Raw genomic sequence first — 13,271 nt, forward strand, 5'->3', positions numbered from 1 at the left:
TTTTGTAAATTTAGGATTGTGTTGTATGTGAATGAGGCCACCTTTATCTTAGTACTATGTATGCACAAATATTTGATTGTTTTTAAATAGACCTTATAAGGGATATTAAATGATCTTATTTCTTATATCAAGTAGATAATTCTCATAATACTTTTTTGAAATAAATATATCAAGTTCGGATCCTTTAATGAGTTCTATTGTAAATATTGAAGTACTGTAATTTATAAATTAATTAATATATTTGATCTTTTCACTGTTATTTCATTTCATTTTTTAGGTGCTGGAATAACACTTACTAATCTACCAGCTATTGCCGAAAGTACAAAAGCTAAAGAATTTCACTCATCGGCAAGACTTCTTGTTCCTTCCTCTCATCCACCTGAAGCAGCTGTTGTTGAAGGTACTGGGCATAAATCAGTTACTTCATCTAGTGTGGTACGAAATATGGTGACAATTTTAAAACAAATGGATGCTGTTGACACTGCAAATCTTCTTCTTCCTTATATAACTGGTGCGAAACAGAATGCTGAGAAAGTAACTTCATGAGAGTCAAAAAAATTTGCTTTGTATATAAGAGTATTTAATATATTTTGATATTATTATTTAAGTGTTTATAAAATAGACTTCAATTAAACAGTGAAGATAATATTTATTGATGTATATAATATTCTCTTATGCATCATTATCATAGTTTAATTCATTCTCACTAGTTTCATTATTACCATGCGAACTGCTGATGATGTACAATAGACTCTTTCTTAACTGACCTAAATGGAGCAGGGGTTAAGCTGGTTGAGCAAAATTCTAGTTAAAGCAGATAATTAAAAAAATTATTTACTTGATGAAAGTGCATGTTTTTAAAGTCAGCATTTTTTTTAATGTGGCAATGTATTACAAAAGTTTTACTTACCATTAGTAAGAATGTTTAAAAAATTCAATCTTTTTTTTTTTTTTTTTTTTTTTTTTTTTTTTTTTCCCTGCTGAAGGCTGGAAATTTGGGGATTTGCTGAATAATTTTGCCATTTTTTTTAAAAGCATCACATTAATGAAAGCTGATGTGTTTTGTTCCACATACAATAAAGCCATTTATAATTCTTTTGCTGCATCTGTATGTGATATGGCAGAAGTCGCACTGTCATCGATGTCGGAGCAGCATAAGTGACAGCTCAAAATTTTTTGCTCAAGATTCCTGTCAGTGATCAACCACCACTCATCTTTTTCAACATCAGTGTCTTGGCATCCACTAAGACATTTGAATAATGACACAAAAGTTGTTAGTAGAAAAGTCTTGTCTCTTCAACTGTAGTGACTGCCTTCTGTATTTCTTTGATCCAATGACCTAAGTTTCTGCCAAGATTTTATCATTGTAGATTCGACGACCTCTGACCTTGATTCAGCTATCATATAAATAGCTTTTTTTAAAGTTCATTTATTTTTTATTTCATATTTAAATTACATTATTATGGAATTTTCAATTTTTTGCCTATTTTTTGATTTTCATACTTAAATTAATTTTGGTCACTTAAAAAGAAGATCTGGTTGAACAGGAGCTGGTTAAGAGAGAGTTTTGCATTCTGAGGGATTCATGTCTGTTTTTCTGAATGAGTGATCTGATGGAAAATAATATAAACTTGGAAATCGTGGGGATGTGTAGACATGCTAATAAATTGATCAACTCTAAAAGAATTATGCAATATTATTATCTTTTTATAAGAAAATATTTTTATTTCAAATTAAATACATCGATTTCTATTACTCCTTTTAAAAACATCATTTATGACAAATTTTGTTATGTCTGTGGCTAAAAGAGTATGTGTGAAAATAAAAACACATATTTTTGCTTAAGTGTATGAGTGGCTATTAACCTTGAACAAAGCTCAGATCACATAAATTTAAGAGTGTTAGAGAAAAAAAAAAAAAAAAAAAACCAGATGTTTCTTTGCATATCACCTATTTTTATCTTGTGTACTACCGATTGAGAATCATTGCACTAAACAATAAATACAACCAATAAATGAAAATATCAGAAAAATTACATTATTTTATCTGCAAACATATTTTAAAATGAATCAAAGTTATAGAAATTCCATTAAAAAAGAAATACGGTAACCACCACTTATTATACTCACTGATTAATAAATTATTATTGCATTCAGATTCCAGAAACCACTACTATTACATGCTAATCAATAGAAAAACTGCCATTTATTAAACTCATCTGCACAGCTTATAAAACTCAAATTGGCAATCAGAATATCCTATATATAGCTATCATAGCTATTTAATTGCTACAAGTCTACAAGTAGCTGATCAATTTAACTCATGGTAGACTGTGGCTTATTTATTGTTCAGCTATGTGATTCTTCAATAAAATGGTGTTAACTGAGATTTTTCTATCCCTCTTCGGTCTCTGATTTTTGAGATACAGTTTTCTGAGCTCTTTGTTCACACTAGAATGCAGAGAGGCTATCTTAAGGTAAACAAAACCAGTCTCCTAGAGCAGGGGATGTCATTGTTTTGGGGGGGATTACAGTCAGACTTTTATTTAGTTTTAGTTTATGAATTTAAAAAAATGAATTTTGTTCTAGTTTTGGTATGTACTCATATCAACATTTTCTATACTTGTTGTTGCTTAATTTATTAAGTACATTAAAAAAGAATCTAAATCTAAGTAAATGTACATGTATTTTTTGAGTTTTATAAAGGAAGGGGGCATGATCTTCTAGTAATGATGAAAGGGTGCATGGAGCAAAATAGGTTGGGAACTGTAAGAGCTAGTTGCTCTGGAAGCAGTGTAAATGAGTGAGTATTTCTGAATACCACCTGACAGGTAGTATAAAGGCAATTTCTGCATCCCATCTTATAAAAATTTACATATTTTTGCATACTGAGTCATACATCTTGCACATTTTCACATACTGAATGATTATGTAAACTATTTGTAGATGATGTGTTACAAAGCATAATTAGATTTTAATGTTTCTTGTGTGCATTTTTCATTTTCTGTTGTATTTAAATTCGTTTCAAGAAAAGAATGCATGTTGTTTATACAAAAATAAAATAATTTATGGACATCACTATATACAAATATTTGGACACATAACATAATCACTGTTTAGTGTTTGCACATATTTTCCATATCACAAGTCCCTTTTGTTCTTGGAATCACTCGGTGATCACAGATCTCTACTTCAGTATTCAGATGAGAAAAATTCGGAATGGTTGATATTTAGCATTCTGTACAATGGAATTTTAATAATATGTACAATTCTGAAAATATTGCACTTATGCAGTACACTTGTCATCGCAAGTGATGCACTTCCCTTTCTCCACCTGTTGTGATTGAAACTACTGGCTGATACTTTTCACCTGCATTCAGAAGGAAAGGGAAATACTACTGCTTCATTAATACTGTTTCCAGGTGGGATGATGGCAGTTCGTTTTGGCAGTTGTTGTATTTCTAGACTCCTGTATCTTTCATAGCACCAACATTTGAGTAGATTGCCTCTAAAATCAGAATTTCACATCAAATATTTATAAATAATCTCTAACATTTTAAAATTTAGTGCACAGAAAAGATCTTTAAAATTACAAAATATGAATATACAGTAATTTTATTGTGAATTATTTCAAACCCGTTTGCCTCAGAAGACTCTATCGTGAAACTTGAACATTTTCAACTTGAAATAAATGTGTTTCGTATGTCAATATCTGATAATTTTCTTCCCAAATCTCAGTTTTTCGAATTACTGATTAAAAACTCAGTGATGCAACTATATTTTTCAATTGTGTAAATTCTAGTAAGAAACAAGCCTTGCAATAGCAACACATCACATTCATGTCAGAAAAAGATAAGATGATGTTTTTTGGAAATGCCAAAGAGGGCCTAGGTTACCTATAGGCCTTTTTCGGAAGTAGGAACTCGGACAGTGGGGCTGGCTAAGAGGGTACTAATCAGCTTCAGCTTTCTTTTTGTGGAAATGGTTTTAATTAGCTTAAAGTTAAGGGAATCAAATGCACGAAAAATCATACTTTTTTTACGACTGTTTTACATGAATTTGAGTTTTTTCCCCCAATATAAATAGTTGAAAGAAATTTGAAAATTTACTTTGGACCTCTTTAAATACAACATTGCAATCCAGTGAGTTTTGGGATTCACATTCTACATCGGAAGGGGAAAAAAAGTGCTTTCTAATTTTTCTCATTCTTGCTTTGGTAGCAATGATGTCGTCAACTAAGAATACCATACCAGTAGCATTGTTTGATTATGACGTTTGTATTAGCTCATCGAAGATGCAGTACACATAACACAAACATATACTGAAAGTATCGCATTTAAACTTTTGTTGTTGTTTTGTTTATGTTTTATATTCTACAATCCAACGGAACTATATTATCAATTGAATTAACAAAACTAAGTAATTTATGTGTATATATAATGTCGTTCAAAACATATAGCCTTTTTAAACGCATTCAGTTTAACACACACCTTTTTTTCCTTTGAGCAGTGCTATATTAGCTAAATTTATTTTATAAAATGTGCATCATTAACACAAAACTAATTTGCCTTGATTTTATTTTTGGCAGATTTTACTGCATTTTTCAGAATGATGTTCTTCAAAGTAAATTATCATCAGAAATAAAATTAATACTAATTCATTTAAAAATCATGAAATAGAATGGACAGAATTTTAAGTATTTCATTGTTGCCATTTCTTTATTTAGGAATATTTAATAATAATTTTAGTTAAAAATGTATATTAACAGAAAATATATTTACCCTCATATTCATCTTCATCTGCTGTAGCTCTTTCCCGAATTAGCTGATTTACACATAAATGAATGTAGATGTATTGGTCCTGAAAATAAATTTACTGAATTAGATTTTGACACACTATTTTGAAGGTATTACATTATCTTAACAGTTATTTTCCTTGACTGGGCATTCAATACCTGGTTTATATACACGGTGCATTTGAAAATAGTTGAAAAAACAGTCTACTAGATTTATACCATTTCCACTTATACATGAGACGAGCCATTAGTAACTCATATTTGGATATTTGTTATGTAAATAATCATCTATGCTCTAAACAAGCCTAGATCATTTTTTGAAAGATTTAAAAATACTCTGCTTGAAACTTAACAGATACTATTCCTGATATTGGTATAATTGCTTTCTGCTTTCACATTAAATAAATTTATTCAGTCTTTTAAGAAATTTTTGCATTTGGAATAGTTACAGAATGCAATGTTTATTACCAAAATCTGCTTTTGTTTTACATCATAAAATAAATTTTGAGTAATTGGTATGCAATGGACTGTAATTAACCTTTAACAACTTTATTTGTTGTTTGACTTCTGAATTAGTATCTTTATTTTCATTAGCTTTGCAAAATTCATGACCACTCGCAGCCATGAATTCTCTCAAATTCTTAGTACATACATTCTCACATGACAACATATCCAAGAGCTCTTGACTTGTGCGAAGATGCAAGTACTGAGATGCGCATGCAGACGGAATAGTAATTAAAGGCTGTAATTAAGTTATCAGTAATCTGAGCAGCAGTAAAGAGTTTTCAATTGTAATATGAATACAATAGATTTCCAGAAATCCGCATAACTTGGGACCAGAGGTTGTGTCGATTTTAGGATTTTGCAGATTTCAGGACAGAAAAGATAAATCATAATATTCAGACTAAAAGTGCAAAATAAATAAGGCATATTAGATACATTTAATTAAATTATTATATACGTTATTGCAATAACTTATTATATGCATTAAATTATTATTACATATATAAATTGATTATATTATTCATTGTATTATATATACACAGCATCGAGATTTGCCGATTTCGCCTCATGCAAAGATTTCCGGTGTTAGAATCACTGCTGCTGTAAAATTTCAACAGCTTTTCTTTATTTTTCCATATATCATACACAATCATATCGCCATTCCATACGATTCTGCTATAAACCAAGAATGTCTCCATCTTTTGCAGAATTTGCACTTTTTGCATTACCGTCAATGCAACATGTTTACGTTTTTCAACGTTACAAACAGTAAAATCATGAGTGTGTTTCCAATCTGTAATTGTATTACAAAGGGCTGAAATTTAAACTATTCTTAATTTATCCACAAAATATCCAGATTAAAAAAAAGGCAGCACTAAATAATCTTGTAAAATAACAAAGCTCAGAAAATACAACAATGTGAATCCTGGACCTGAAAGAAGAGTTGAGTGAATCATCTGCTTTCTTACCTCGATGCAGATTAGAAGAGAAAAAACTTTTATCATGATGTCAATAATTTGGTATTTCCATTATGACTCGTTATTATTCGGTAAGTATTTTTTCTTCGATATTTCGTACTCAATGTTGCAGTTTCCGGAACCTATAAACTGAATGTTTATATTTTGAGAGGCAATGTGGATTTCAGGTCAGCGGATTTTCGGTATTTGACTGTATTAATGAACTTCTTATTTTGTGATATTTATAGATATTTTTGGAAATAATGCTAATGATTTTCAATATTAATAAATAAATCAAATTTCTTAAAAAATAACAAGTGCATAAAATGCAACATAAAATATCTTCATTTTTATTTTCAAAGGGAAGAGTGTTTTCATGGAATACATTCTAAGGGAAATTAACCTATATTCATGTTACATAATGGGTAAACCAACCATATGGCCAACCTGCTTGACTGGAGTCGAGCTGGGGTTAAATTGCCTGTAAACTGTGGTCTTAACCACTCGGCCACTGCCAGAACCTATTTTTGTTGGGAAAATTTATTGTCAAATTCATTGCTATAAACTTTCCAGTGGCATCTGATGACCAAAATAGAAATTATTATTTTTTATCCTGGAAAGTGCATAAAGTCACATAAAATTTCAGTTAGAATTGTCATAAACTGTCAGTAATATTTACCGTCAGGATTTTTAAATTAACGCTTTACCGACCACTAATGGTTCAACAGCATACACGCGTCTGACCGGCTGCTCAGCCGCAGATTCTTCATGTTCTAAATAACTGTCAGGACAATCTGATAAATCGTCTAAATAAAACTCTCCAGTACTATTTTTTTCATTCAGCGTAAATGGTAATTTTTTTTTAAAACATTGTGAAAATGTGGGAGTGACGCAAACAAAGCAACGCGCTTAACGCAAGGGAGCAATGTACCTCAATACTAATAATAAAATGCAGATGATATAGCAAATGGCAATTGTTAATCGCCATGCCTACCGATTGATAGGCTATTTTTAGGTAGCCCCGAGAAAAAAGTGATTAATAGGCTATCGGTCGATAGGCATTGGTGAAAAAAAGCCGATTAATAGGCTATCGATCAGCAGGCATTGCCTAAAAAAAGCCGATTAATAGGCGATCGGTCGGTAGACGTTGGTGATGAAAAGCCGATTAATTGGCTATTGGTCAGTAGGCTTTGGCGATAAAAAGCCAATTAATAGGCTACCGATCGGTAATGTGTTAAAAGGCCTTATTATTTGCAAAGTAATATAAAATTTTTTATATTCTTATCTTTAGAAGGATTCAAATAATACAAATTTTGCAGCATACACTGTGTCTCATTCCTTATACTACATGCAGGGAAAATAACATAATTTGATGAGATTTAAATACACATTATGCCAATGTTCCTTTAAATCTTTCTTACAGTGATCTGGAGCTGATTTGCACTTAATTAAAAAAAGTTCAAGGGGGATTAAATATATGCAATATATTATGTATGTTCCGTTTGTAGATGGCCTGAGGTTGTCTATGCATTAAAACATTGATTGTGCATTAAATTCTGATGACCAACCATAGGCCGAAAAGTCGCTGAACACTGGTAGTTCGGTCCGGGGCTTGAATTCCGCGAACAGGCTGGCTGCATGGGCATTTTAGTGATTTTCCACATGTGTAAAAGTGTATACAAGCCAGTTTCCTGTAGAAAGCCCCCTTCAAAGGCATTCCTCACCTCAGGCAGATAGCCCTTGAGTGCTTTGCCGTGATCAAATAAACCAAACCATATGTGATTTAATGTTATTAAATTACACATGCAGTTCTTCGAAAGTGAGTATATGGTCATATATTTATGCACTTTAGATATAGCATGTCACATTATTCTACATATTTGTGAAACATTCAAAACAATGTTTTTGTTTTTGTGCTTATATCATTTTTTTTAAATGTAAAGATTTTCGAAAGCTAGCTTACCTCTGTTTGTACCATGTTAGTTCGATACTGCCTCAAATCTAACACTGTCCCATACACATCGATAACATCACTGCGCATTAGCTGTTGAGAGAGTCTATCAACAGCGATGAATGTACCTGTTCTCCCAACACCGGCACTGAATAAAAAATAATAAAAGTCAGAAACCTTAAATTAATATTTATTATAAAACATTTAACCATTAACTATTTTATATATGCATTTTTTGAAATCTAAGTAACATTATTAAATTAAGGAATTGCTATAAATAAATATATTTTATGGTAAAATATTGATAGCAAATTCTTAAAACTGTTTCATCTTTTCAAAAGAATGGCTATTTCCTCAATGTATAAATGGAGAATAATGCTCTCTATGTAAAATAATTGTGGTGATTTTTATATACAGCACTCTTTTCCTGTTCGTTAAAACTATGAGTCTTGTTATAGTTATACAGTTTCCATTATAGCAAATCCACGTTTCAAGCCATAGATATTTGTTTCCTTTTAACTGTAATCATGTTTAACTTTTTACTGGCATAACTTGGAAAAAAAGAAAAAAATGAAAATTTACTGCTAATTGATTAAAACAGAATATTATTTGCAAAGTGGAAGCAGTAGTTTGCAGAGCCATAACAAGGGTTTTCAGCGCTGAGGATTTCCCACCCCTTCCTGTTTGTCAAAATGCAATGAGAAACATCGATTTGGTGCCCCCTGGATGCTGCTTTCAGAGACACATGTCCTCCTTTGCTACACCAGTTTGCTTGGAAAATTAAATAAATCTGAAATCATTCAACCATTTATTTTTTTGATATATTTTCTTCTTATCAGTATTATAATATAATGTTAATAAAACTCGTATAGAATAGTGAAGGATAATAGATGAAATTCTGACTAAAGTTCAGATTTAAATTTGATAAATACTTTTATCACATTACATTTATTTTTAAAAGGGTGTATATGCTTCTCATTTTATTTAGCAGATATCGTATCAATATATATTCATTTTAGAACTTGGGGAAAATGTTATTGAAAACAAATGTGAGGGGGGGAGCAGAAATTTGCAGGCCTGTCTCTGTATGTACGGCCTCCATTTTGACATCTGAAATAAATTAAACTAAATACTTACAATAGGAGTTTAAAATGTTTTTGCTTTAACAATTAGACCCTAAGAAATTAGATATAGAACATAAAATTTTGTGATTAAAATAAGAAGCATTTTTTCTATCATTTGAGATAGAAAAAATCTTATATGGATACCACGTAACTTCCTTGTACAGCCTATTATATTATACACACTTTTTTGCTGCACTTCATTTAAACTTCTTCTTTTTGGGGGGGGGGTGGAATTGTTCAAACTTATATAATTAACAGATCCCTCAAGGCAAGTTGTAAATGACATAAAAAATTTCAAATTTTGAAAGTAAATATCCCGGTCAGTCTTTATCGTATGGGAGTCAAACTTCTTACAATTTCATTTTTTCATAACAAATATAAAATTTTCCCAAATATAACTATGGGGACCGGAGACCTCTTTAAACTTTAGATTTTGTTATTTGTCCAAAATTAATTTTTATTTTAATTTGACACTGCTTAAACATGAATACTTTTTCCTTTAAAACTCTTCTGAAATTGGAAGAATATGACTACAACCAGTGATAGCAAAAATAAAGGTCATGTGATATATATATATATATATATAAATTTCTTCATCTGTGTGATAAAGAATTACTTTTGACAAGTTTGGAATTTGCTAACAATATATATACTGAATATCTTTGTTTAAAAGAACTGTTACCCTTATTATGTAACATTTTGCAAGCAATGAGAATTAAATGGTGTTAATTATAACTTATTAAAAAATTAGAAAGCTGTTTTTGTATCCGATTCTTTTCCATTTTAATATTTTAAATTATAACATTGTGACGTATCATAGACTGCAGTTAGAATAGTTATAGTTTGCTGAAATTATTGCAAAAATGATATGCTATATCAAACTTCGTAACTATTTGAAAAAGCATACTGGTAAAGTTGATTTGATAAAATTAACTTTGGTTGGAAGATCGATTAATTTTCAGCTAATCTGTTCATATTGATATAGTTTGCTTCAATAAAACCAGCTGAATACACAAAGAAGAAAAGAAAACCCATGCTTTATTCCTAGAATAGTCATCCTTACCTACAGTGAACGAGTATGGGTCCAGGTCGGACTCTTGGAAGGTGATCACGCACTGCCCTAACGAAATTAATGAGGTCATCTGGGCTTTCTGGACAACCGAAATCCGGCCAGCGCGTGAAGTGCATCTGTTTCACTCGCAGCTCTCGAGGACCCTGAAGAAATAAAACATGAAATTAGAAATTCATTAAAGTTTCATATCACATGTTAATTGCTTGCACAAGTGTTGTACTAAGTATAGTTTAAATTTTTTTATTCCATTACCAGTAGATCACAACAAATAATGAAGGTATCTAAAAAGACCATGTGATTCTCAGTCAGTTCAAGTTGTCAAAAGATATTTCATCTCAATGCATATTATTTTGGTGACTTGTAACAGTTTTACTGGTTTTTGCCCGATAAAGGAAGCTACAGGATTAAGAACCTAGTTGGCTTTTAAGCTGATAAAAGATTCTGCTACAGCGGGCATTTAAGATAGTGGTTTAAAAGTCTCTGCCATTTATTATTATTATTTCAATTCTTTGCCATTCGATTTGAATATATGCCTAATGTATGTTATCACTGCAGTTTGTTAAAGGAAGAAAGGCATAAGGTTGATACTTATAAATGCAAAATCAATAAATGAAAATATGTATACAATGATATGTCTGTGGCATATTAGAAATAAAAAATCTGATGTGGAGACCACATAACTTCCTTGTACGGCCTGTTAAATTTTACACATTTTTTGCTGCATTTCATTTAAACTTATTTCCTCAAATTTCAAATATATATTTCTCATTCAATCAATTCAGTTCAGACATCGTGACAAGGCAGAAGTACATAAAAACTCGAAACATCTTCATTAAAAATTGTAAAGTGCAGAAAAAATAAAACACGAAATACAGTTATAGTTAAAAAATTTTTTTTGCAACTGAAATTAGAATTTCTACGCAAAAACGAGCAATTTTGCCAGCAGACAGAAAGACATTTTTTGGTGCACAAAACTGAAAGTTTACTTTTCGTACCACCTGGCAAAAAAAAACACTGAAGTATGTGCAGAAACTGACTTATTTCACTATGAGTTTCAAGTGTTCTTGTTCTACTATGAGTTTCAAATGGCAACTTCGTTAGGCTTAGTAGCACTTAAAAAACTTTTAAATTATTGGTAATTCTACAGCTATTGCATGCAGATTAACTAAAGGCATAAAAACCTTAACTGGAACAGAATAACAACGTAATTCAATCAATTCTATAGCAAAAAATGCACAATTTCGAATAAAATCGAGCCGAGCAATATATATGTATGTTGTTATATAAAATTTTAATTTGAACAAAAACATATAAAAGTAAAAAAGCAAATTTAAAGGCAAAATTTGAAAAAAGAAAGCCAAAATAATTTTTTAAAAATTAAAAAAAAAATTAATTTAAAAAAAATTAAATTTCATTCCTAGCAGCAATGGCGCAAAGAATATTTAATTAAATTTATTTAATTAAATTCAATTTATTCTTATGAAACAATTTTGTTATATAAAAAAAAGTATTTTGAAAAAATAATGTAAGTAGCAAACTATATCAGAAAATCGAAATCAAAGCTTCTGATGTCATAAGTTGACAGCTTAGACCTGATAGAGTTATGTGTTTAGTTACGATGCGCTATCAAGCCATTTACCTTCCATGCGGCCTAGTAAATAATTTCGCAGTGTTGCCACTCGAAGATCTAACGAGAAAAGTAATTTATTTTTCACATTATAACTCTAGCTGCTTAACAAATTGAGAAATTTCGAAGTAAAAAATGCAATTTTTAATAAGTAATAGCTTTATTTATTTTTCAATAACATGGCTAATTCATATGGAATAGTTTATAATAGAACTAGTTGATAATTGTAACGAACATTTGTAACATTATTATCAAAATAATGCATTATGTAACGTTATGTAATATCAACTGTGGTATAGAATAATCGTTTCTACGCCGCACTTCGTTTTCATTAAAGACAAAAAGCGAATAACAAAGAAAGACCATTACCAGCTGCACATGGAACACCCGTATGACGTAACTGGACAGCATGGATTCGGAAAGCGTCCGTACTTGCAAATCGCCGTAGTATTTCATCTCCACCGGTGCTGGCCAATATTGCTCGCACTTACTCTTCCCTCTCTCCACGCACTGAGTAAGCATAACGATGACAGTCACAGATTGCTCCCATACCATCCTCCAGAAATCATCCACAGTATTCGGCAGAGGTCCCTGACTAGCAATATATTCGCGAAGAGAGGAATTACCCTGTAAAAGAAGTGAATATTAGTCCGTTCCTGCTGCAGAATACATCATATATCTTTCCTGTACCAGTCAGAGTAATTCCAGACTATATTGTAGATCATCTTAATTGACAGACATTGCAGGAAAGCGGTGTTTCTCTGATAAAATAAGCAGCTTAAATGAGGTAAAATTAAATGTTAGATATATGTTGGTTTAACAGAAAAGCATTTACTGCAAATTAAAATTGAAATTTGCATAATTTTAAATCTGAAATTGACTTGTTTCTCTTTCATATAAAATTACCGTTCTAATGATGCCCAGAAATATTTCTTTGATGAAATTTTTTATACACGTTTGAGATCATGTAACTCGAGTAGTTAAAAAACATATGCGCAGTTACTGAAAGACGGCAGTAGCAGCATTTAATAAAAATTTATGATAATATTGCCCCTTTTTTATCCAGCACTTTCTTTTTATTTCGATTACATTCCTCTATTACAAGCACAGTTTTCTTACCATGAATGTTTTGATATTAAGTGGTCCACAGCGGCCGTGCAGTAAAGTCGCTGAACTGCGATAGTTCGAACGGGCTGGCTGCATAGGCGTTTTCATGATTTTCTCCATGTACACTCATGTCCAT

At 31.0% G+C, this 13,271-nt stretch overlaps 2 protein-coding genes across 4 annotated transcripts in view; one reads left to right on the forward strand and one right to left on the reverse strand.

Annotated features, from left to right (window-relative positions):
- Positions 1-646, forward strand: part of LOC118191488 (uncharacterized) — a 32,944-nt gene extending 32,298 nt beyond the window's left edge. For both annotated transcript variants that reach the window (XM_085814566.1, XM_085814565.1), the window contains exon 8: positions 278-646. In XM_085814566.1, the coding sequence (XP_085670692.1) occupies positions 278-546 (269 nt within the window). In that variant the 3' untranslated portion in view covers positions 547-646. The remainder of the gene's footprint in view (positions 1-277) is intronic.
- A 1,255-nt stretch (positions 647-1,901) lies between these two features.
- Positions 1,902-13,271, reverse strand: part of LOC118191486 (phosphatidylinositol phosphatase PTPRQ-like) — a 218,975-nt gene continuing 207,605 nt past the window's right edge. For both annotated transcript variants that reach the window (XM_085814563.1, XM_085814564.1), the window contains exons 26-30: positions 12,398-12,655; positions 10,393-10,544; positions 8,218-8,353; positions 4,781-4,859; positions 1,902-3,507 (exon numbers count right to left, since the gene is read on the reverse strand). In XM_085814563.1, coding sequence (XP_085670689.1) covers positions 3,461-3,507; positions 4,781-4,859; positions 8,218-8,353; positions 10,393-10,544; positions 12,398-12,655 — 672 coding nt within the window. In that variant the 3' untranslated portion in view covers positions 1,902-3,460. The remainder of the gene's footprint in view (positions 3,508-4,780; positions 4,860-8,217; positions 8,354-10,392; positions 10,545-12,397; positions 12,656-13,271) is intronic.

Source organism: Stegodyphus dumicola, chromosome 4 (assembly GCF_044657685.1).
Source record: "Stegodyphus dumicola isolate Sdum_Otavi_A_Nest chromosome 4, ASM4465768v1".
NCBI classification, from domain to species: Eukaryota; Metazoa; Arthropoda; class Arachnida; order Araneae; family Eresidae; genus Stegodyphus; species Stegodyphus dumicola.